At 36.7% G+C, this 24,863-nt stretch overlaps 2 protein-coding genes across 3 annotated transcripts in view; one reads left to right on the top strand and one right to left on the bottom strand.

Annotated features, from left to right (window-relative positions):
• TMEM232 (transmembrane protein 232) overlaps window positions 1–6,403 on the bottom strand; it is a 161,294-nt gene extending 154,891 nt beyond the window's left edge. The window contains exons 1-2 of the mRNA XM_063295359.1: window positions 6,290–6,403; window positions 3,593–3,737 (exon numbers count right to left, since the gene is read on the bottom strand). Of these exons, the coding sequence (XP_063151429.1) occupies window positions 3,593–3,726 (134 nt within the window). The 5' untranslated portion in view covers window positions 3,727–3,737; window positions 6,290–6,403. The remainder of the gene's footprint in view (window positions 1–3,592; window positions 3,738–6,289) is intronic.
• A 2,552-nt stretch (window positions 6,404–8,955) lies between these two features.
• Window positions 8,956–23,219, top strand: SLC25A46 (solute carrier family 25 member 46). Of its 2 annotated transcripts, none has more exons than XM_063295366.1 (8): window positions 8,956–9,296; window positions 9,822–9,864; window positions 13,174–13,231; window positions 15,141–15,218; window positions 15,492–15,592; window positions 17,069–17,125; window positions 17,754–17,811; window positions 20,889–23,219. In XM_063295366.1, the coding sequence occupies exons 1-8, from the start codon at window positions 9,059–9,061 to the stop codon at window positions 21,465–21,467; spliced, it is 1,212 nt and encodes a 403-aa protein (XP_063151436.1). In that variant the 5' UTR covers window positions 8,956–9,058; the 3' UTR covers window positions 21,468–23,219. The 2 variants fall into 2 exon arrangements, with proteins under 2 accessions (XP_063151436.1, XP_063151437.1); XM_063295367.1 differs by lacking the exon at window positions 8,956–9,296 and adding an exon at window positions 9,398–9,418.
• Window positions 23,220–24,863: the final 1,644 nt, after the last annotated feature.

Genomic DNA, 24,863 nt, shown 5'->3' with positions numbered 1-24,863 from the left:
CTCTATAAAAAGGGAGCCGCAAGCCCAGACTGGACGTTGGAGACAACCGTCTGCTTACCAGATTCCATGTGCCTTGACTCCTGATCGGAAACCTCATGACTTGACTCTGGACCCTTAGACTCGCTTGACTAATCTTGTTTTGAATGTGAAACTCCTTAAAATCAAGCTTGCAGGACTTTTGGGCTTGTTTCTATAGAGTGTGCGCATTTGCGCTCCCTCTTCCTTGCCGCCTGTTTGTTTATCTCACAAGTTCCTCATTAAGGTTTGCAAGTGCGTTTGTGCTCACACTTCCTTGCCACCTGTTCGTTTACCTCACAAGTTCCCCAGTAAAGTTTGCAAGTGCCTCCCTGGTGTACTGCGTGTGATTTGGGCTCAGACAGGACAAGATGGAACTTTGAGGAACGGTCACAACTACCATTCGTTCAGCACAGTTGCAAGTTCAAACAGTTGCTGAATGAGTGGTTGTTAAACAAGGACCACCTGTACAATGCTCGCAAGTAGGTTACACCAGTGGTCAACAGAAATATATTGTTTAAATTTATGGTTAACCATCATGCTGTTTCCAAGCTAATGACATTACTTCATGGAATGCATTTTTATACGAAATAACCATTAATAATTTATGAATATATCTATATCTATTGCACTAAGTATATATTTGCTAGGAAGTCATCATTGTATCAAGGTATGACATATACTAGGATGATATATTGTAAGGCACCTCTGTGTAAGAATTTAATTATACATGAAATAATCAACTCTTCACAGCTATAGTTCTTGGAATAATTGCTAATGAAAGACATTGGATGCTACGAACTCTTCATGACAAGTATACTATATTCTTCCTACATTATAAATCTACCAAGTGACAGCAATATATTTAAGATAGACAGATGGATTTCATATACATATTGGTAACTATATCTGGGCTCAAAAAGTTCAGATGGCTAGTAGGTGGCAGCAAGTTGTTAAAGGTTTCTGTATCACTTTCATCTCATCTGTTATTTATATAATTATTTATTGCATGTATATTCTGCCACAATCAAAAACAACTCTCAGCAGTTTATACAATACAACACTAAAATATCCAAGGTACAAATTAAAACTTCTAAAAAAAAGTAACATAAAAAAACCACACAAACTAATCAATGAAAAGAAATTGATGGCAAAATCTAAGCTAAAACATTCTTCAAAATAACTTAGTTTTCAGCATCTTCCTAAGTGCAGTCAGGGAAGGGGCAAATCTGATTGCAGCTAGAAGGCTATTCCAGATTATAACTAGTGGTGGTCTGGATTTTGCAGGCCAGATATGATAGCTTCTGATTTTATATTATACAAGCTTCTGATTTTATATTATACAAGCTACAAAAAGATCTAAATGATATTAAGATATTAAGATTCAAGTCACTTTGTCAAGAATGTGAGGAGGTATAACTCATTATTTAACATTACCACCAGCATTAAATTGTAATCTTCTGTTTTCTTTACTCTCATCAAGAAAATTAATGTCATATAAAATTCCATTTAATGTGATGATAGCAAACCTTTAAAAACAGAAAACAATTTTTAAAATATATTTAAATTAAACTGACAGGATACTGCTGAAAATGACTCTCAGATGAGATTCAGTATGGATTCCATCATATTCCATTTAGGCAAACAGATAATATTATTCTAAGTAATGAGCCCAAGAAAAAGCATTAAGAGTTTCACTTCATCTATTACAGTTTTAATGGAGAGCTACTTTCTTTAGCTTGAACCTTATTAATAGTTTCCAGTAAGTTCCAGGACATGAGATAATAATCTAGTTTTTAAATGTGGAGGACAGGTTTATTTTCCCTAATTCAATTTAAGTACTAAGATTATTTTGGTTTCTTATTCCCCCTTCTCACTATGCAGATAGTTCTTATGTTTCTTTATTATTTTATGTAAAGCTATTCAGGTGTTAATTTTTCCTATCATTGATTGAAATCCAAGAGTATCTGCCTGTCCGCAAGTAGTACAGATGCCACTAATGGAACAGATTACTTTTCTACATATGGCACATATTATTTACATACAGTAAACAATATGTACCACAAACTCTCTAGAACAGACTTACAGGTACTCCTCGATTAACAATGGTAATTGGGACCGGAATTTCCATTGCTAAGTGATGTGGTTGTAAAGCACGATGTCATGTGACAGTATCGCTTAGCGACAGCAATCCCAGAAGTCCCCATTAAGCAAGTTGTCATTCTTAAGCAAGGTTTGCAGGTCATTAAGCAAGCACCTCCTCGCGACTTCCTGCAAACTTCCAACAAGCAAAGTCAGCGGGGAAGATGGCAGGAAGTTGCAAGACCTGGGCGGTCACAAGCAGGCTGTGGTGGGCGGGTAAATGGCTGCTGTGGCATGTTGTGAGCACGGCTGGGCATGGGGTGGCTGCTCTGGAGGGCAAGAGGGCATGCAAGTGGCTGCCACAGCCTAGCACAACTGCAGCCAGGCCTGGGGTGGCTACTGCCAGGGGAAGAAGGGCACACAAACGGCTGCCACAGCCCAGCAGAAACACAGCTGGGCCAGGGGTGGCTGCTGTCAGGGGCAGAAGGGTGTGCAGGTGGCTGCTGTGATGCCGCACAAGCACAGCCGGGCAGGCAGGCGCACACTATAGAGTAAGAGATCCCCGGGATCTCATACTCCTAGCTGGGCTCCTCAGGAAAAAAAGCGGTGGGAGTAGGAGTGACTTACAGCAGCAACTTGCAACCTTCCCTGTCAGATTCCCCATTGACTTTGTTTGTGGGAAGCTGGCAGGGAAGGTTACAAATGGCAATCACGTGACTATGAGATGCTGCAATTGTCGTAAGCGCGAGCTGGTTGCCAAATGCCCGGATCACAATCACATGACCACAGTGTGATGATTGCCTTTATCCAAATAAAACTCTCAGACTCAAAATCACAATTCAGGTTCTGGGTTTATTTAGAAAAGAGTGCAAACAGGTAAAAAGCTGAGAATGAGAAAAGCGCACCTAAAGTCAAACTAAATATCAGCGTTTCAAACATCAGCCCACCCCCTCCTTCGCATACAGTACAACCCCACATTCCCAGGTGCTCCTAACGAGCTCTGCTGATCAACGGGCAAAAAGACCTTGACATTTAAGAGATAGCCCAAACACATTCCTCCCTGGCACAGTCCAGCACATCTTGTGTACAAGGCTCTCAGCAGCACCCTCCCAGCCAGCACACGTATCAGCACCTTGGCAAGTAAACCGTTACGAAGCATAAACATCGCAACGGTGAACATGACACACAGGAATGCTGGGACAGCCAGAACTTCAAGGACCGGTCATAAGTACTACTTGTTCAGCACCATTGTAACTTCGAACAGTCGCTGAATGAGTGGTTGTTAACCAAGGACTATCTGTACAGGAATGTAGTAGCATATGCTGAAAAGGCAGAGGTAAAGTCATTTCTACACTATCATATTATATACTATATCTTTCATTTTCTACCATTTCATGACATCTTATTTAAACTCTTGCAAACCGGTTAGCTCAGTTGCTTTCTTGCTTAACACTGCATGTATAAATAATGCTTCAATTATCAATATTTAACTTACCTACGTGCTATTTTCTTGAAATTCAGTGAATATTCTTTCAGGTATTTAGTAAACAGTCTCTGATTAAGCTTTTTGTGCTCATCATGGGACACAATGCCAAAGTTATGATGTACCGGAACTTTTAAAATGGGCATAGTGCTAAATTCTGTCTTAAAAACAAAAACAAACACATTACAGCAAAAGGAAAGGTTACCATTTCCTATACAAAGTTAAGCTTTAAAAGTTTTCTGTCCTGTCTTCAAGGGAATTGAATAAGAAACAAAACAATAATAATAATCTAGACATCCTAGGAAGGAAAATACAATTTAAAAACTTACGTTTTTATAGTAGTCTACTTAGAAAACAACTTAAACTACATTTTTGTTAATCAATTATTCATAATAGAATAGCTAAAATAAAATTGCAATATGTTAAACGATTTACATCCACAAAACATAATTAAGTTGAATTGCATTTGGATTTATGCCAAATTGTTTGATTTATTCCAATCCCTCTATTTCAAGATGATTACTTCTTGATCAGACAGTTATGATTAGCTACCATACCAGATTAGCTTGATGTTCAATGTATCAATTTAAATGTTATTAATTATTGATATAAGGTAGGCATTATAATATCAAAGAATTACATAGCCATGAAATAGAATTAAATAATGGAAATGGCCATAAAAATCACACCAACTATTTAAAGTATAAACTCCTAAAAATATAATTTAAAATTCATTTATTGATAAATGTAACAATAATTGCTTATAAACAAGAAGAGTATATAAAAAGTGAATGGCCTATTTGAATGCCCAAGAATGAATGAGAATGGTTATTGTTTAGTGAGCATCTGCTTAGGAAAAGTTAAGTTTGCTTTGAATGCATGGTTTCACCATGTCTATCCATGCACATAAATAACAAATGAATCAAATAAATATAAAAGTATGATTTGATTTGAATTGAATTTTTATGATGAATGAGTCATAGAATTAATGAAGATTAAAAAGTGATGAGGGGTTCTGAATATGAGGCAGACCATTTTTAGCAGCATCAAGAGCTGAACTTGGAGAAAAACAGACATGAAAGGAAAGAACTGAAAGAAACAAGAGTGAAAGTAGAATGGCTGAAGGAAGAGAAAGTATGAAAAATATTAGAAGGTAGATTAATCTCCCTTTACAGGGTCAGGAGGATTTAACTGCAGTCACTCAAAAAACGTTAAACAAAACAAGAATATTTCTAAACAAGCAGACTTATGGGTCTGTACACTATTATAGATTCATGAACTAGCTTAGGTTACAGTGTTTCACATCCCAGCTGCTGCACTCATATATAATTGATTTAATAATTTAAAAATAATTCCTTTCTTGAACTGAATATGGGATGTTTTAACTTTTCAGACAAATACTTAGGAAAATTCACTCCAGATAGTTTTAACAACCTGGCAGCGGTGGCGGCTGCTGCTGCTTCTGCTTTTATCCAAAGCTACACAGAGTTTCTTCTCTGAATGTGTTTTCTGAGCTAAATTCTCTACCCAACCATTTCTGTTAATTATTGACTGCTGTTCCTCCTTTTCATTCTTCCCCACCCTGGGAGGAGGGTATTCTTCCCACTGCCCACTTATCAACATTTTAAAGGATACAGGATGCACAGCACTGATTCTTTAAATACCATTTCATGGCAAGCATCTCAACGTCTTTGGTCCCCAAGATTATTTATTTATTCATCTTAGCCTGGTCTCCCCTTTTCCAGGCTAGGAAAAGAGGAATAATTTGAAGTTGACCCTTCCTTCTAGCCTCCAGACACAGGGAGGTGGGAAGCCAGAGCATGAACAAAATGAAGGTGTTCCAACAACACTGTGTTTACACCATTTGAAATGACTATCAGCTCACATGGAAGCTTTTGTCTACTTGCCAAAGCACACTACTGAGCAGAAGGACAGTCGTTCCAGCACTGAAAAATTCAAGCAGTGGGAAATATAACAACATCAAAAACTTTGCCTCAATTTAAATCAGAGTCAGTATGTACAGGAGTTAAAGTGTTGAACTAGGGCAGGGAGGCAAGGCTCCATTCCACTCTCAGCCACGGAAGCCCGCTGAGCAACTTTAGCCCTGCCACTCTCTCTCTGGCAAACCAATGTTACCAGTTATTACATGGGGAAAAACAGAAGGAGGGAATACTATGTAGGCCATTTTGAGCTTTTGGAGAAAAGGTATGATACAAGTATAACAAATAAATTAAACTACTTCACTTAGGTACCTCTCAATGAAATCAAACTTTGTCATGGCACTGTTCAAATAAGGTAGCTTGGAAGTCTGCTTACCCATTGGTTTTGAAACATGTTCTGAAGAACATGAAGGCTACAGCTTAGACCATTTTCCTTCTAGTGACTTACAGCATCCTATAACATCATCTCTGCTGGCAATGTACAGCAGGGAAAACTTCAAATCACTATAACAATGATTATGTCATAGTAGAATACACGGACATTGTAGGAAGAGAGCCACATTAGGCTGCGGTGGCAAATAATCAGGAGCCCGGGAGCGCCTTTTCTGACTAACAAGTGAAATTTAATAAAATTTAATAAAATTTATGAGTGGGAAAAGGGGCTACCACACTCCTGATTTAGAATACGCTGAAACAGTTTTAGACCATGCTAACTGCCGCCCCCTAGCGGGTCGTTAGACATTTTTCAGCCCAGAACACCCACCCTCACCTACGCAAGTTCTCCTGCTGGCTTCACGGACGCATCCGGGTAGTTTTCTCGGCACAGGATGGAAGTGATTTGCCAGCTATTTATTCAGGGATAGTTTTCCTCCAGTCTTCTTTACAGCCCTAGTACTACCAAGCGGTCCCACTTTCGAGTAACAACCCGCTCCGAACCTTAACTTTTTCACTTCCGCCAAAGTCCGCTCCATACTGCCCCCCCCACCTGGGCGGGCATTAAACAGGACATGTGGAATTGCAGCCCACGAACCAGTGTTAAGGATGGCTCAAACGGGGTACCAGGCCTTCGGGGATTAAAACCGTTCCCTTGGTAGCTCCCGACTCAGGACCGTGGTCGCGACCGCCTTGCTGATCTTACCTTGCTCTAAGGAGGCGGCAAAGAGGAGACGCGTCCAGTCCTCCGCTCAACGCTGCCACCTTCGCGGGGTGTTAATGAGCTGCGGCGACCGTTGCCATGGACGCAGCCAGGCCGGGATTCCGGGAGGGGGGAAGGAGAGGGAACCTCGCCTGCACCGCTGGAGATCCCGGCTCCCTGGCGGCGACGCCTGCGCCGCGTTTTATATAGGCCGTTGCTGTAAACGGGCGTTGAGTATAAAGGGATTATTTTAATGACAAGCGTGGTTTCTTCCTTCCTTCCTTTCACTATGTTTTATCTGGTCTTTCTTTGCGAACTCAAGGCGATAGACATGGAAGGAGCCGGAGGAGGTCGGTCTCCTAGAAATATTTTAAATAAATACACCCTTCCCCCAAATAAATAAAATAAAGGAGCTGAATCCAAAATAAAGAGGCCTTTGTTTTGTCAGAGCAGGTCTGAACCTTTTTTTTTTGCCCCCAAATAGAGAAGCAATATTAACTATTCATTTGGTCCACAAATTCAGTTCTGGTACTTTTAATCGACAGACCTCTTGGCTGAAATCTCTTACCTATTTTTTTATTTGCTTGCTTCATCCTTGAGCCCTTTTTGTACTATTTATCTGAAGAGTTCTTGAGAACTCAAATGTCTGCATGTTCGTTTCTCAGCAATGGATAGGGATGGGGTTTTTTTCCCTTTAGACAAAGATGGAGTTCCTCCAAAGTAGCCAAATGTTGCCCAGAAAGTTTATAGGACTTCTCTCAAAAATCAGTACTGTAGTACATATAGCACATATACATATATATGGTTTGCAACACTGTAATGACTTTTGATTGGTAGGAAAAGTCCTCTGAATGGAAGTAATAATCCTAACATAAAACTACCAGTCGAAATATCCCAGTCTATTTTAATATCATCAATAGTTATCTTTCAACCACATTTACATACAGAACAAGTTTCAATATTTTTTTTCTCTTTATTTCTTCTCTCCCCTATCCTACAGGACAAAATTGAGAGCAATCAATACAAATCAATGAAAAAACTCAGAGCTTTAGTGAAAGTGTCTATCCAGAAGCAAAAGACAGCAGCAAAACAAGGAGCTCCTATTCAATTTCAGATTGCATGTTGTGTGATTTCCCCTTTCTGTATGGGGTACAGCATATGCACATAAGTGAATCTCTACCCAGACTCATATAGCATGCTAATTCATAATGTGATGCGCTTGTGGCTCAGCATATTGTTGTAATTTATAAAAGATGGCCTATTATTTATTAGATTTATATAATAACTTCCTCCTCCAGTTTTTCTCCCAAACAACCTTGTGAAATAGGTTGGGCTGAGAAAGACACCCAATAAGCCACTATGGATGAGGATGGACCTCAACCTCAGTCTGCCCACTCCTACTCCAACATCTTAACCACTACCACACTCTGGCTTTCTGATGTTGCTTGTATTCAGCAAATTGTGTCAATAACCACCATTAAGCAAAGCACGGATTAATAAGGGCTAGATAAGGAAGACTACTGCATATCAAGGCCTTTTGAGCAACTGAGTGCTGCACTTGGGAAAGTACATAACTCAGCTTTGCTATAAACCAAAATCAGTTTTGTATCATGGATATTTATTTCTAACCCCCAAACAGACCCAGATTACACTGCAGAACTGTGTTATGCTATAGTTTAGCCTAATCTTCAAACAGTAATAAAACAATACTAAATTGCAACACTGCAGAATTGTTATAAATCGTCTCTGATCTGCTGTGTTAAATACTGGAAAATGTTATGGAAGCATCACTAGACTTTACTATTGTCGGTTTGCTTACCTTCTTGCAAATTCAGAGAAATTCAATATATACACACTTCACATAAAACATGATTTTAAAAAAAAGTAAACATTTTGCCAATGTATTTTGTTTTGATGATGATATGCCAGTACTCAATTTCAGCTATATTACAATCCTAGATCTCTCTATTCATTGCTACGAACTTCTTCATATCCCATACAAGAAACATGTAAAAATGAAAAACGGGAACTAATGGGGAACAATGAGAATTATGATTCACGCACGCGCAAACACATACAGGTTTTCTTGGCAGCACTACAGACGTGCTTTGCCATGTATTCTTTTGGAATGGTTTTCTACCTCCACTCTAGCCTACAAAACCTAATTTCTGGGAGATCCCCATCCCACTCCTAACCTACTCCCCTCAGCTTCCCAACATCAACCAAGCTCAGTCAAACCCTGCCCCCAAGCTAGGCTAAGTCAGGTCGCCCGGCAGACTAGTGGGGTTTGCTTCCGGTTGACACCCGGAAGCGAAGAGTAGAAAGTGGGAGTCGCAGTGGTCGGTTCTTCCCGGTTGCTGATACTTGCTAGTTTTCCCCGGTTCTACTTGCTTCTGCTGCCCAATGCATCCGCGGCGCCCCGAGGGCTTCGACGGGCTGGGTTACCGGAGCGCCCGAGAGGAGCCCGGAGGCTTCGCGGCCAAGCCGGACCTAGGCCATTGGGTCACTACCCCGCCTGACATTCCTGGCAGCCGCAATCTCCACTGGGGTGAAAAGACGCCGCAGTTCGCCGCAGGCACACCTTTGGTGGCGTCTGGTCTCAACGAGGACCCGTACTTAGGAGGCGCTGGCACCAACTCCGGTGCGTAAAACGAATCGTGAGTGCGGGAGTGGCACGCGTAGATTAGGAGCCTGGCCTCCGCCTTTAGGCAGCAGGTGCTCGGGTGCGTCGGGCCAGTCTGCTTTATAATCCTCGTTGGTCAGGTCCGCTTGTAAAGGCGACTGGAAACTGTGTGCTAACCCATTTTTTGCCAATGCTCTTTTCCGATGCTGTCCAACACTTTGTCTATAATCCATGTCTGTGGGTGTGTCCCTTTAGAAGCACCTTATCGCTTGAGCAGCATATGCTAGGAACTTCAAAAAAATAATGTTATACTCGCAATAAAATATATTGTTTAATAGATATAATGAAGTTAGGTATAACTTTGACATAGTTGGAAACACTGTATATTTCTACAGTTAATAAACATGCATAATGTTAACATTCTTGGATTTATCATATAATTTATTACAGTGAATAATAAGAATTTCTATACTGAAACTTGCTGCTAATTTTCTGGCTTAAGATAAATAAATTAAAATAAATATGTGGTTATCTGTCTTTTAGAACAATTGAATCGGTTTGCAGGCTTTGGGATTGGCTTGGCAAGGTAAGAGGTCTAATCTTTCATTAATAGCATTTTTTTAATGCAAAAAGTTTTTTTTAAAATTCATGTCCACTGTGTGACTCAAAAATTTAATATTGTCATCAAACTTTAAACAAAATGTTAAAGTTGTATTTTCATAACTAACTCCATTAAAATAATTATAAAACTTCAGTTGTTTAAAATAGTTCAAACATAAGTAAAATAAAAATACAGATAAAACAAAGGTAACTAAAAATATAGCAATCACTTAAGAATTTTTTTCATATTTTAATAGCTTTAATAAGCCCTTAAAGGAGGCCTTTACATATTAAAAGAAAGCAAACAAATAACTTGTACTGATAGTTGCTCTGACATTATGAATCTTGCTATCATAAAATCTCTAGTTCTTGGCTATTGATATTAATGTTTGCAGTAAAGCTACACCAGAAAAAAAATACTCACCTGGAAGGAGATTGTATTTAAGATCTGAGAATCTGAGCAAACAATTCTTCAGGTTGGGCTTAACCGAGACAGTGAAAAATTGGAATGATAAATTTGCAAAAAGCTGCTCAAAACTGAAAGAAACTCATCCCTTTAGAAAGAATCATTAACTAATCTGGGCAAAGGGCCACTTAACTATGACAAACTAGCCTTAACTTGCTAGGATGGGATATGTATCCAGGTTGAAAGTCTAGGCTTTTCCAGTCCTGAAGTCTTATTAACATTTTAAAACTAATTTGTCAACAAGATCTAAATGATGAACTGGATAGAGTAAAGTGGCTCTGCTCTTGGTCCATCTGGTATATAATGCATTTCCAATGTAGGCTGAAGGGACAGGAAAAGAAATTGCTATTGTCTGTAAGAATCCAATTTCCTTCAGAAATTTTATACAAGAAGTTCCTTCAGAGTGTTTATACTTGATGTTGAGCCAAATAAATGTTTTGAAGGTACTGTTCCTGTACCTTTCCCAAGAGTTGGCTTTTGGTGTGGTATAAAAAAAAACTTTTAAGACAGGAGTTATGGATGATTTCCATATCTCATTTTTCTTTAGGTTATATACATTTTTAGCCTTTTACACCTATATCCACTATGAATATAATCTCAGAAATTCATGGCTGCTGAAAGACCCATTGTGCCCTTTCAATATGTCATTATTCTAATGCATTCAGCCTATTGTTCTGAAGTAAGTATAAGGCTGGAGGTCTGAAATTAGTTGTACTTTCCATGGCTTCATTGTCATCATCAGACTACTTCCTAAAATCTCAGAAGACATGGAATTCAAGGAATTTCTGAATGTTCTTAGATAATTTCCATCCAACATAAATTTGGTACTAGTATTATAGAGCAAATTGGAACAAATTGTTGCCCCAAGTATTGTCTATGACATTGCCATATCCTTGTCTTACTGGAGATATGAGACTATGAAAAGCAGCAACTAGAATGCAGTTGACATAAGTCTTATCTATGGTTGCTTCTGAATATAAATTAAAATGCTTATTCATGTCTGCTGTGAAGTACTCAATACACTCAATACTAGAGCAATTTTGCAACCAAAGAAACTAGTAAAGGCATCCCAGCAATGTTTTGGGAATCTTGGCATCCCAATTTGGAAGAAGCACAGTATTTATTCAGTTTCTATAGCCAATCCTGCTTAGGTAACAACCAGCTGAAAACATCAACAATACAACAAAAGCAAAGATTTATCATAAAAGCAGCAGCTGTTATATCCATAATTAATAAATACTGCAGTTAACTAACTACATAATCTTCAGAAGCAATAGCAGCAGGAAAAAGAGGATTCATTTGTTCCTGTTACTTCCATCTCATAGGCCAGTAAATGAGCTTAGTTGTCATGCTCTGCTATTCATATTGTCTTTGCAGATGCTTAAAGTTCCTCAGTTAACCAGAAAGCTGAGGCCCTATGAATCATAAAAATAAATTTTAATTGTATATATGTGGATGTTCTTCAGTTGTGTCATTCTCCTTCGAGCAGAATTTTGAATACTATAATGACAGTATATAAGCAGGAATAATGTAGCTAATTAGAAACAAAGTTTAAAGATGTAATGCACTTTAACTCCATCTAGGTACATATAAAGTTTCCTAGTTCTATTTCGTATAGAAGTTGCTGGAGGGGATTTTCACTATATGAGAATTTCTTATGAGTTGAGTAGGTCAAACTGGCCATGCAAAAAACAGTATAACTGTCAGATTCATTTCTGGTGAGAAAGTACACAAATGGCTTGTTTCTTCCACGTCCCTAAAAAAAAACTGTTAGGATGGGCTTTGCCAATTGGCCATCATGGTGGTTTTTAACTGCTGCTTTTTGAAGGTTCCATAGTAACCATAGGGGAGAATAACCCCTCCCCTTAGAAGTGTGCTGCCTAGCAACTAGTGCCAATAGTGCAGTATGCTTTCCTTCTTAGTGAGCAAGGCATTCTCACACAAGTAGTTGAACCATCCACAGTTGTGGCAGGGCTGACTGATGAAGTCTTGGGGGCAGATCATAATGTACAACAATTCCTGTCTGACTGTTTAATGTGATCTGCTGATTTATTTTTTGGTGTATAAATGGATTGCATAGCTCATGTAAACTGAATGAAAAACAAGTATTTCACATTTCACCATTTCTAGAGCTCAGCTGTATCTATAGTTATCAAACTTGTCTAGTACCTATCTATATCCATCTGTATAAATGCTTAATTTTGCTGGGTTTTGTGGATTTTTTTCCTCTCTATTTTTGTATTGCTGGGCTACCTAGATGTTATAGTGGCCTATCTGTGTCTTTCAGCAGGGATGAACAACCTGGATCCTTCCAAATGTCCAGTAGGAAAAGATTGTGGAAGTTGTATCAGGAATATATAGGTTGTCTATTAGAGCTGTGCATATTTTTGAAGAGTGCTTTGCTTCATCAGAACTCAAAACCCCACTCCAAAACAAAACAGCACCCATCTTCTAATTAGCAGAGTGTTTGCTTGGTTTTGATCTAATCAGTAAATGGGGCTTCTGGACATATGTGGTACATGCACCAAAGACTGTTACTAAAAGAAACATATTGATCAAGTCAGATTATCCCCACCTTGATGTTTTGTAGAAGCAGAATGACTTACCGTGACAAATGTCCACATTAGAACAGATTTCTTTCTATTTCTTATAAAAGTGTAGTGGAAGCTATAGTTCAGTGTACAGCATAGATTTTTGCAGAAGGTAGATGTATATGGAGTTGTCTATATGTTCTATAAATCTTAATTTCCTAGCCCTCACACTTGTATAAATTAGAGTATGCAATGTTCTAATAAAAGTTGAGCATTTAAAATAATTGTTTCTCTGAAGTTTATTCACAGAAAATGTGCTGGCTCATCCTTGCATCGTTTTGCGTCGGCAATGCCAGGTAAATTCTTTGGGCTTTTGTGGGCAATTGCTATTTATTCAAATATTTGTTTTGTGTTTCTCTGTTGTGATTAGGTTATTAGCTCAGCAGGTCCCATACATAGAATTTCCTAGGGTTTTAAACACATAGTATTCAATTTTTATAACTTTTTTTCTGGTATTAAAAATGTATTTTTTTCTTTTGTAAAACACAAAACAGGTAAGAATAGTATCAAAAGATTATGAAGTTAGTTTAGCCTGGCACAGCATTCATACAGCCAAATAATATACATTTCTACATTAAGGCTTGTAAACAAATTGTTTTACTGCTCTACCTGAATCACATAGTAGAATGGAACTGAATTATCCATTTCAGATAGCTGAAGTAGCTGCAGCTTGAGTTCACCTTTTATATTGTTCCTAGTCTAAAATCTATTTAATGATTCAGCTCTCAGGCTTGATATATATTAATGAGTAGATAAGTTGAGATAACACCCTCTTTTCTTCCAAATTATGAAATCGTTGAAATCTTCATCAGTGTAGACAATCTTGAGGTGAATCACTTAAGGAAATTCACTCAGGCTGTACAAATCTTTTGAAAGAAGTGTTTTGCAACTTCTTGGAGCATATAAGAACCTCTTCTCTGACTCAATACAGCATTTATAACTTTACAGTCTCAAGAGATTGCTTCAGAAGTTGTTGCCAGTTGTTTCCATATGAGATGCATATTTACCTGCTTTGCTTTGTACATGTACACATATGGAGATATCTCAGAGCACATTCTAAAGGAACAGCACAAGCCTGGAAAAAACCAACAGGAGCTTCATTGACTTGAAAAAAGAAACTTCATATATGTTCCCCCATGTTCTAAAGCACCTCTTCTGAAAGATTTGCACATCCCAAAAATACTTCTAATATTTTGAAGATAGGTGTGCAGTATTTGGATCTGAAGCAGGCAAAGCTCTGTAGATCCATTGTGAGTCCCCTTGCTGTACCTGTTGGTGAATCCTAAAGGAGCTTATGCCTTTTCCTGGTCTTGCTTGATAGCCATAATGTCTCAAAGTCCATGTTTTCATTAAGAAGGTGTTAAGGAGGCAGTGACATGTGGTCATGCCCATTTCTGCCTCCTTGATGTCCCCTTAACCAGGTAATTTCTTGAGTTTGTCCTGCTACTATGCAAAATCAAGAAAGACAGATAAAGCAGGGGTGTCCATGCCACTTTTACACTCTTTGGATCCCAAAACTGGAAGTTCTAATATGGAATATCAGCGCAGTGATTTCTTTAACAACGTCCGTGTCACATTCCAGGGATATGCCTGTTTAAGAATCACATAAGGATGTTTACTATTTTAAGGTTCTTCCACGCTCTGTGTTTAGTTGATACAGTGCCATTAGCTACTGGGGTCAGTTATAAAACAAGTGACATTCCTGATCACATCAAGTTAGCTTTCTTGTGTCTCAGAAGCCTTTCCAGTTCCATATCCTGTGTAAATAAATGCTTTTCCTGCAGATTTTCTTTATATTTGTGTCCAAATTAAACTCTGCAGGTAGTGCGTTCCCTCATAATATTTTTCTTCTAAAACAGCAGTCCTAATATAACTCCCTGGAGTAAACACCATGAAATGTGATGATTGTGCCATTTGTTTTGAATTTACTGTCACTAATATATGGGATTTGATTAGATGTTTTTACATATAAAAGTATTCATATAACAATTATTGCATTTAGGGATCCAATGGATCCAGTTCACACACAACATTAAAGATTTGTAATCATGATTTGTTAATTAAATAATTGCAGTCTACACAAAATATTAAGCAATAATAATTTAGAATTATATATGAACCACATCAATAAATCTCAAATTATAAATTATAATATATGAATTTAAGACTGCGTATTTTTATAATTGTGTATATTTCTATTTTCAGGTTAATTATCATGCCAAGAATTATCACCTAACTCCATTTACAATCATCAACATTATGTATAGCATCAATAAAGCCCAGGTTAGTATTTACTGTCAATTGGCAATTGTTTATTTATAAGAAATACTTTAGCTTACAAGTTTTTAAAGAACAATTTTTTTTTACTATTTATGCACTGCTTTCAATGTGTCTTTTTTCATATGCTGTAATAGTATAAGGTGGTATTTTATTTTTATTTATATATATATATATATATATATATATATATATATATAAATAAATAAAAGTTATTATTCAGTAATATTGGCCTTTTCAATACATCCAGTACTGAACAAGTTATAACTTAAATTACAGGGCCCCAGAGCTCTTTGGAAAGGAATGGGGAGCACTTTCATTGTTCAGGGCATAGCCCTTGGAGCAGAAGGCATCATCAGTGAATTCACACCCTTGCCAAGGTATAATCATTTTCTGTCTCGTTGTGCTAAATAAAACATTAATAATTGCTCTTATATATGTGGGAGATTTTTTTGCTTGAATTTATTAAAAAAGTAAGCCACCCTATTAATTGTTTTATGATGAGAATCATGAATGAAGCTGTCTGGATTTGGATCTATTGAGCAGTACAAAGCAGCATGCTCACATTCGTGGATCAGCCAGATTTTTGAGGAAATCTGATTTAACATTTAATGCAAACATAGCATTGTATCTATCATATATTCAGATATATTGTAAAATAATTATATATTGTCATGTTCACTGTTTCAATGTGCACTGTACATCGTAACGTTTCACATGCCATGGCGCTGACGCACGTTTCTGTTTGGGAGGGAGCTGCTGTGAAACCTTGTGCCAAGCTCTGTATCTAGGTTCATTTCAATGGAATGTGTTTGGGTTATGTGCTTTGCTCAAGAACTTTTCCCGCGGACCATCAGAAGCCGTTAGGAGCACCTGGGATTGTGAGCTTGGGAAGATTCTACGGGGGGAGGGATCTCATTTGTACCGAGGGTTTTTAGTTTGCATTTGGCGCGCTTTTTCCATTCTCAGCTTTCTTTGTGATCCTGCACACTATTCTTTAATAAATCAGATATCTTTGTGATCCTGCTCATGAGTCTGATGGTGTTTTAGAATAGGCAATCCTTACATATATGCTGAAATTAGATCTGTAGGAACTCTCTGAAGTAGGGCAGACTTTGTTGTACAAAGTTATTGGCTAATAAGATTTTCTGGTCTACAAGATATCAGTGAACCTTTTCCTATCCTTTCGGAGCTCTGTATGATGTCTTCATAATGCATCTTTACATCCACTACCAGTTCTGTATTATTCTTATTTTTCTTCAGTTTTAACGTCAGTAATTAGATTATGCAAATATCCAATAAGTATTAATAAGTGAAACAAAACATACAGTAAATGTTTGCATTTTACCCAATATCGTTATTTAATTTATATTTTATTTTAGTTATTTATTACATTTTTATCCCTGTATTATTTTTTTATAAATAACTCAAGGCGGCAAACATATCTAATACTCCTTCCTCCTCCTCTTTTCCCCTCAACAACAACCCTGTGAGGTGAGTTGGGCTAAGAGAGAGTGACTGGCCCAAGGTCACCCAGCCAGCTTTCATTCCTAAGGCAGGACTAGAACTCTCAGTCTCCTGGTTTCCAGACCAGCACCTTAACCACTAGACCAAACTGGCTCTATATATTACAAGAGCTTTCATACCCTTCAAACAAAACCCAGTCTGATAGTAGCCCTGAAGTGTTTATAATGTCCCAGTTTATTTAGAGTTCCATGGGTACTGTTGCTTCTCCAGGTTTGCTATAGATTATGTGACTCCTTACTGTCAGCGTAAAGTAATGTCTGGTGTATATCCTTGAACAACTTGGTGTATATTCTAATTGCTGCATGAATGTTTTTTTTTTAATTTTTCAGAGAAATTTCATACAAATGGAATCCCAGGCAAATAGGAGGGCATCTTACGCTGAAAGGGTATGTGTGGTTGTCAAGCTTATTCCAGTTTTTATTGGTAAAGATACTTGCTATTACTGTACATACTTTCAAATTAATAACCACACAGGCAGAACAAAAGATGAATGGTAAGCATAACAAGACTCTCTTTGTTATAGAATAACAACATCAAATTGAGCAGGATTCTCTGGATTTGTTGGACTACCAATTCCAGAATTCCCAGCTACAGAAAAATACCATTCTGACTGAAAATTCTGAAAGGTAATCCAACACTGGGAGTGTGCCAATTTATGGAAAATTTTCTTGAGACTTTAAGGTTGTAGTATTTTTTAATACCAAAATCTGTTTTCTCCATTTTATTCTGGTGGTCCACTTGAATAGTTTGCACAAACACACAAATGCAACATGATTGACAAACTGAGGATGAATTCTCATTGTTTTCTACTTCTACCAATTAACAAATTTAAGCAGCATTCACCAAATGATAGACCATGGTTTTGAAGAAATGTAGAATACAGTATGGCTAAAATAGATTAAATCATAAAGACATGTCTTAAGGTGATTCTTGAGTGCGATGTTTGAAAGTAAAATATGTGATTGGATTTTAGCAAATAATAGTTATCAAAATAGTAACTATTTATTCCTCTAGGTTGACTTGTGTGATAGCAATGCCTTTTTACTCAGCAAGTCTGATTGAAACTGTGCAAGTAAGTTTTGATTTTTTCGTTTTATTTTTATTTATTTTTATTTATTTTTTTTATTATTTTGCATGCTGTTTTGTATAACTCTGGGGGGATCAGAGTTGAAAATATCTTAGCATTTGGTCTGAGCTTTTATATTCTGTCTTATATGTGCTGCTTCTGAAGGAAAAGAATTATCTCCAAAATTGTTAGCTGCATCTCAAAATCAGGTTTCATATATTGTACTTATTTTTTACAGAATAATGTAATTTCTGCCTGTCAAAGGCTGATTCAATTTATTTAAATCACTTAACTGAATCTCTTAACACAGAAAAACATTAACTATATTGAGCTAAACTTTTTTGTAGACTAATGAGGCCCACAAATCAGCAAATAGCTTCCTTTCTGTTTATTGCTTTTCAATGTGTTTATAGTTCCGAACCACTTGGTGGCCCCCTTGTCACTTTAGGAGTTTTATTTTTATTTGGATTGGAAGTATAATAGTTGCAGAAGAACTATGTGTTCCAGTCCTCATATGTCTGAAATAGTCTGTAAAGCTGAGCATTTGATATTTTGAAAATAATTTACTGGTACTTTGTATTCTAATGAATTATTATTATTATCAACAAAGGCCAGGATCTCAATTTGTTCATATGTTCAATGGAACAAATATGTAAAACTGTGTAGGAAGCCCTCTTTAGTTAAAAAATTATCTGCCTTGTGGATTATTGCAGTGCAATATTAATATTATTGCAATCGTTCAGGGTCTTACTGGCTTCATGGAGTTAAAGAATTCCAGGGATCTTGATCTTAGATTAAAAAATAAAGCTGCCAAATACTGAGTGTGTTTAATTATCATCTTGAAACTTTCAACTATATCTGATCTTTTGTACTACTTCTAGAATTTGCTTTTTGGTAGATACGATTTGAACTGAAAATAAAGGGTTAGAGGTTCACTGTAGTCTGCAAAGCATAAGTCATCAAGAAATTAAAACTTTGAATACAGAAAAGACCAAATGTCATATAATTTACATGGATCAGTTATAGAAAATAATATAGATAATGTGAACATAAGACTAGAAAGTAAGCTTGGCATTCAAGTATGCCTTTCATAATGTTCAGATGATTGGGGACAGGGGGTGGGGGTTGGGTTGATATGAGGCGATTTCTTTTTTATTAATTTTTATTTATTAAACTTCAAAAACATTACAATTATCTTTTTTTTAAAAAATTAGTAATTTGTAGTATTATATATAAATAACAATATAGCTTTATTACTATTATATAAAAATACTTAGTTTAAAAAACAGACCTAACTGCTCTTTTTAAAAAGTTATATAGTGAAGAGGAACAGAAAAAGAAAGAGTAGTAAAAACCGTATACTAAACTATCTACAGAAGAAGAAAAAAACAAGAGGAAAAAAACCCTTAGGAAATAGGAAAATAAATTTTAAAAAAACTCTATAAGTAGCTAAACAAAAGTCAAAAAATTCACCTAAATTGTATGTAATGATATATATGCCAATTTAAAGAATATCAATCTATCTAAAAGACTGTTAAAATATGTAACTTTCTTCTATATTTTAAATAAAAATTATTTAACGTTTAATTTTAGACCATATGGAATTATATTGTTCGCTCTTACCTGCCCTTCAGTACAAAGCTGATTCAAAGGCTGAAACTTGAGAAAGCCAACATTCAGAATCTTGGACACAAGCATTCTTCCAATACGACCCTTTTCTCAGCAGTCCAAACACATTATATACAATGTTCTTCTAGTCTGAAAAATTCCAGATTTTTTTAATATAACAAAACATTACTATCTTTAACCCTTAACTGCCTTCAGAGAATATAATTCACCACAAGAATGTCTAACCATAAAGAATTACAAGTGGACACGTCATAATATAAGTACCAAAGTTCCTACAATATTTTCTTATTTTTTAAAATGTGTAGATTTAGATTCAGTGGAAGCCTTCTCCAACATACACAGTGTTTCTAGAGTTACAGATGAGGTGCAGGTATTGAGGCAATTCTAAGTAAATTGTATTCCTTTTATTAAATTCAGAGGTATTAAAAGTATCACTGCTAAATTGTTAAACCGCCCAGAGTCACTCTGAGTGAGATGAGCGCTGACTAAATTTGACATGTATATATATTCTGTGTGTATGTGTCCATTTGTGTGTAGTTGATTGAGTTGACTATTTTTCAATGGAATGTATTACCAGGCATTTCTAAATACGAATGGTGATAACCTACCATTATCATAAAAAAAGACAGAACTTTAACAAGGAGATCTTGGGCATTTTTTCTTCAGTAAATATTTAACCATTAACTTATCGATTTGTTTAAAATACTTAAGCGAAATCAATATGGATGTTGTGCGCTCGCTCTCTCTCTCTCTCTCTCTCTATATATATATATATATATACACACTATATATATATATATATGATGCAAAATTCCTTTTTACCACATTAATTCTTCCTCACAAACTTAAGAGTTATCTTTATCTACCTCTAAGTATTCACTTTCATCTGGATAATACATTTTGAAAATCTTATCGACTGAACTGAATGTTTTCATGGGACTAAAAGCAACATTAATCAAGGCACATCCAAGAAAGTAGTTTCACACTACAGTACCTACTAATTTGCATTAGCTACACAAAAGATCATCTGAGTAAGCCATATAGCACTGCCAGTTTGCTATTGGATAAGGCCAATGAATTGCATGTCAGAGTATGAGAACAAAGAAGAAAGTTACCCATTTTGTTTTGTCCCAAAGAGGCATCTAGTTAATCTACTAAGCTTGAAATACCTGGAGCACAGTAAAATAATTAAAAATAAAAATCATAATCACCCAAGGACAGTGTAACACAAAGCAGCCCACCCTTTTTGAAAAGAACTTTTAAAAAATAATTTCACAAGCTATAGAGCATCCATTTAGTATGATCTTTAAATCGAAGCCTGTTCAACCTGAAATCCTATAGGTTTGAAGTCTGATATATTCCATAGAAGCTGATTTTTCTGAGTAAGTTTAAACTAGTTGTCACAGTAATCACAAATTCTGGGTATTTAGTTGAAATACTGTGTTCTCTTCCAGAGTGAAATCATTCGGGATAATCCTGGAATTTTGGATTGCCTGAAAGAGGGCATAGGCAGAGCAATGGGCTTTGGAGTGCCCCATAGCAAGCGGCTACTCCCTCTGTTGGCATTGACCTTTCCAACAGTTCTGCATGGAGTTCTTCATTACATAATCAGCTCTACAGTACAGAAACTGGTCCTCTTCTTCCTAAAGAAAGAGAATTCCCCAAGCTTTCCAGCTGAGAACTCTAATTCTGTACAAAGCATGTTGGATGCTTATTTTCCCGAACTTATTGCTAGCTTTGCTGCCAGCCTTTGTGCAGATGTTATGCTTTATCCACTGGAGACAGTTTTGCATCGCCTTCATATTCAAGGGACACGCACCATCATTGACAATACGGACCTTGGATACGAAGTTCTCCCTATCAATACACAGTATGAAGGAATGAGAGACTGTATCAATAGCATAAAACGTGAAGAAGGAATATCGGGGTTTTACAAAGGGTTTGGGGCTGTAATGATACAGTACACATTGCATGTAGCTGTATTACAGCTTACTAAACTTCTTTACTCCACACTGCTTCAGAACATTTCTTAAAAGCTGATGGATACGGCCATTTAATAGGCTACATTTTCAGAAAACAGGTACAATAGTGAAATCTGAAAGATTAAAATATATAGTAATGGTTCCTTCATAAATAAAGACAGGGGAACATACATCCTTTAAACAGGCTATTGTAAGAGGAAATGGGAATGTGTAGGTCAACGCAAGGCTTTTAAAATATTGAAATGTAAATAAAATATTAGAAGGCATTTTATAAACCTGTGCAGAGTATGATTTTCAGAGTGATGATAGATGGTAGATACAATTCCACTAGCAATTTCTCCTGCATAACTATTAGAAATAAACAATAGCTATATAAAAATAAGCTGTGTTATTTTTAAAGCCTTGTCTCTTCTTAGAGAGACCTGCACTGAAGATTGTTAATATGCAGTTAATTTGGCAGACTTGGAATAAACTCAGAAACCTATGAACTTTGTCAATTTTGTTGAAGGACTTTTCACATAATTGCTGAAAACAATATTGCTAATATCAATAATATGAATGTAAACAGCATTTTCCCACACTGACTCTTGTTGTTTTACAGGTTACTTTTTCCCTCACATTTTGTTGATAAAACAGTATGTGGTGCCCCCAAAAAACCAAAATCCAAAACTGTTCTATTACTTGCATAAAAGAAAAATGTCATGTAGTTGAAGTTGTTCTACTTGACTCCTGAGAAGAATATTGGTTATAGTGGCACTACTAAAACTGTTATAGAGTATTAGAATTCTGCCTCACCACAATATGAGATCTCAAGAGACTGTCGTAAGTAGACATTAGTCAGTTTCCTACTAAGATATCTCCCTAAGACAGCATCAAAATACTTTCCAATGCAAAAGGTTGCTTTCAGTATTGCTGATAGTTTTCCAAGAATTGAATTGAAATTCATCTCAAAAATCTGGCTGAATTTGGTGGTCTTTATATTTCCCAACCATAGCCTATGTTGTAATTTTAGCTATTTAAACCCTTACTTGTTTTTCGGGAATAGCTGGGTGTAGAGCAGAATTCTCTTACCCACCAGTATAATATGCAACACTGGACTACAGTCCATAGTACATTGCTTTTATGAGGCAATTTTGTTTCAAAAAACCTACTTCCATTAGATGTCTATTTGCTTCTGTGTCCAGGCTTGATCTATTGGAAAATGTTGCAGGATGTATTTCAAAGTGCATTTGCATGCTTTCAAAAAGCCTTTGGAAAAGTTCCTGTCTCTTTCAGCAATCAGTGTGTTTTAAAAGACTACCTATATATGAATCTAGAAAACTAATATTTCAATTCAGAATTTATGTACAAAATTCTTACTTATGGGGTACATCTGCTAAATGCACTCATTAATTATGAAGCACATCAAATTGCCTTTGAAAAGAAATTGCAGAGGAAGAGGTTAAGCTTGTTAATTAATTGTTGTAGTTATAAAAGATTTGGTGTGAGAATTGAAGATACCAGGCGACTTCTGTTGTATCTGGACTGTTTTGCCAAAATAAAATAAATGTTCTAAAGAAATGAATTGAGAAGAGGGTAATAGAGACACATTTCAGCTTTTCAGTGTATCTCAGATGTAATCTTTTCATAATGCTTCTACTAGGTTGAATGCTTGAGTCCTAAAGGAATTGTGCACTTTGTAAGTTCTAATAAAGCTATAAAATGTTGTGCTGTGATGAATTGCTGGGTCCCTCAATTTACAGAATTTATTTCTCAGAATCTCTGGAGAAAAATTAAATAAAAATTGATGTAAATTTTGTTTGACATATTGGAAAAATACTTGGTTATGCGTGTGATAAAGTACCACTTTACATATTATGCAGTTGATGCATGTGCTACCTGTGCAGCAAGCTGTGTAGCATATTAGATTAATTTGGAAATGATGTACTCAGATTTGCTTGTGGGAAGCTAGCAGGGGGCATCAGAAATCACAATCGTGTGACCGTGGGGATGCTGCGACAGCCACAACTTTGGGAATAAAACTGGTGTGAACATCGTGGAAATTTCAGTTCCACAGGAGTTAAGGGTCCCGGATTTTTTATGCATCCTTTAAGTTAGCAGATTTTAGGTGGTGGTGGTTAAGTCGTGTCCAACTCTTCATGACCCCATGGACCGTAGCACACTAGGCCTTCCTGTCTTCCACTGTCTCCCAGAGTTTACTCAAATTCATGTTCATTGCATTGGTGATGCTATCTAACCATCTCATCCTCTGCCATTCCCTTCTCCTTTTGCTTTCAGTCTTTCCCAGCATCAGGGTCTTTTCCAGTGAGTCCTCTCTTCGCATTAGTTGGCCAGAGTATTTGAGTTTCAGCTTTAGTATCTGTCCTTCCAATGAACAGGGTTGATTTCTTGTAGGACTGACTGATTTGACCTCCTTGCAGTCCAAGGAACTCTTAAGATTCTTCTCCAGCACCACAGTTCGAAAGCATCAACTCTTCAGTGCTCAGCCTTCCTTAGGTACCTTGATTCAAAAATTGTTGTGATATAATGCACCATTTGGACTAACCTGAGGGTACAGATAAACACAATGAGAATTTTAGTGTATAGATTATTTTACATAAATTAATATTAATAAAACTACCTTTGGCTCAGTCTTAGGGATACAGTATATGAATTTCAGCCATAAGATGCCTATATCAGTTCCACATATAAAAAGGCTATCATGTTTACTTCATCTGTCTGAGAAATTGCAGATTGCAGTACATATCAATTTAATTTATTTTAAGGAGGATTACTGAAGTCTTATTGATGTTTAATAAAACATGCTTATTTATAAATATAAAGCTCATGCACAGATTGCAATATTTTTAAATCTGAGGATTATGCTTGGTATGCTGATTTGATCAAATGTAGTTTGTGTGTTTTTTCCCTTTTGTCACAAAAAGCATCAGTATTTGATGGAACTTTCAGAGGGTTTGGGGGACTGCACCACATTCTCTGGAGGCTACAGGTTGTAACCCATCAAATTCAGTCCCTGCGCTCTATAAGAAATCCCAGTAAAAACATCTACAAAAATGGTTATCCAGCACTGGTTCAACACAACTTCTTTGAGTAGTTGGTCTGCTGTTAACAATCTTTACTGTTAGGAAATCTTACTTAACATTTAAGCAGGATCTGCATTCCTGTAACTGAAATCCATTACTCCACATCCTGTTTTCTGGGGTGATAGAGAACAGATTTCTGTGTGACAATTTTCTGGTATTTTCAATCATATCTTCCTTCAGTCTTCTCAAGCTAAACGAACCCAGTTAAGATTTAACTTCCAGTCCCCTGATCACCTGTAATGGTATGTGGGAATGACCTTGGGAATAGGGGGAAGAGCCACAGCCAGGGGAAAATCAGATAAGAGGCAGCCTAGCCTGCAGACACAATGGGGGCATGGCAACATTTCAGAAGGGACCCTCCCTA

This window comes from Candoia aspera, chromosome 2, assembly GCF_035149785.1.
Source record: "Candoia aspera isolate rCanAsp1 chromosome 2, rCanAsp1.hap2, whole genome shotgun sequence".
In the NCBI taxonomy this organism is placed as follows: Eukaryota; Metazoa; Chordata; class Lepidosauria; order Squamata; family Boidae; genus Candoia; species Candoia aspera.
This window is presented reverse-complemented; position numbering and strand designations above follow the sequence as displayed.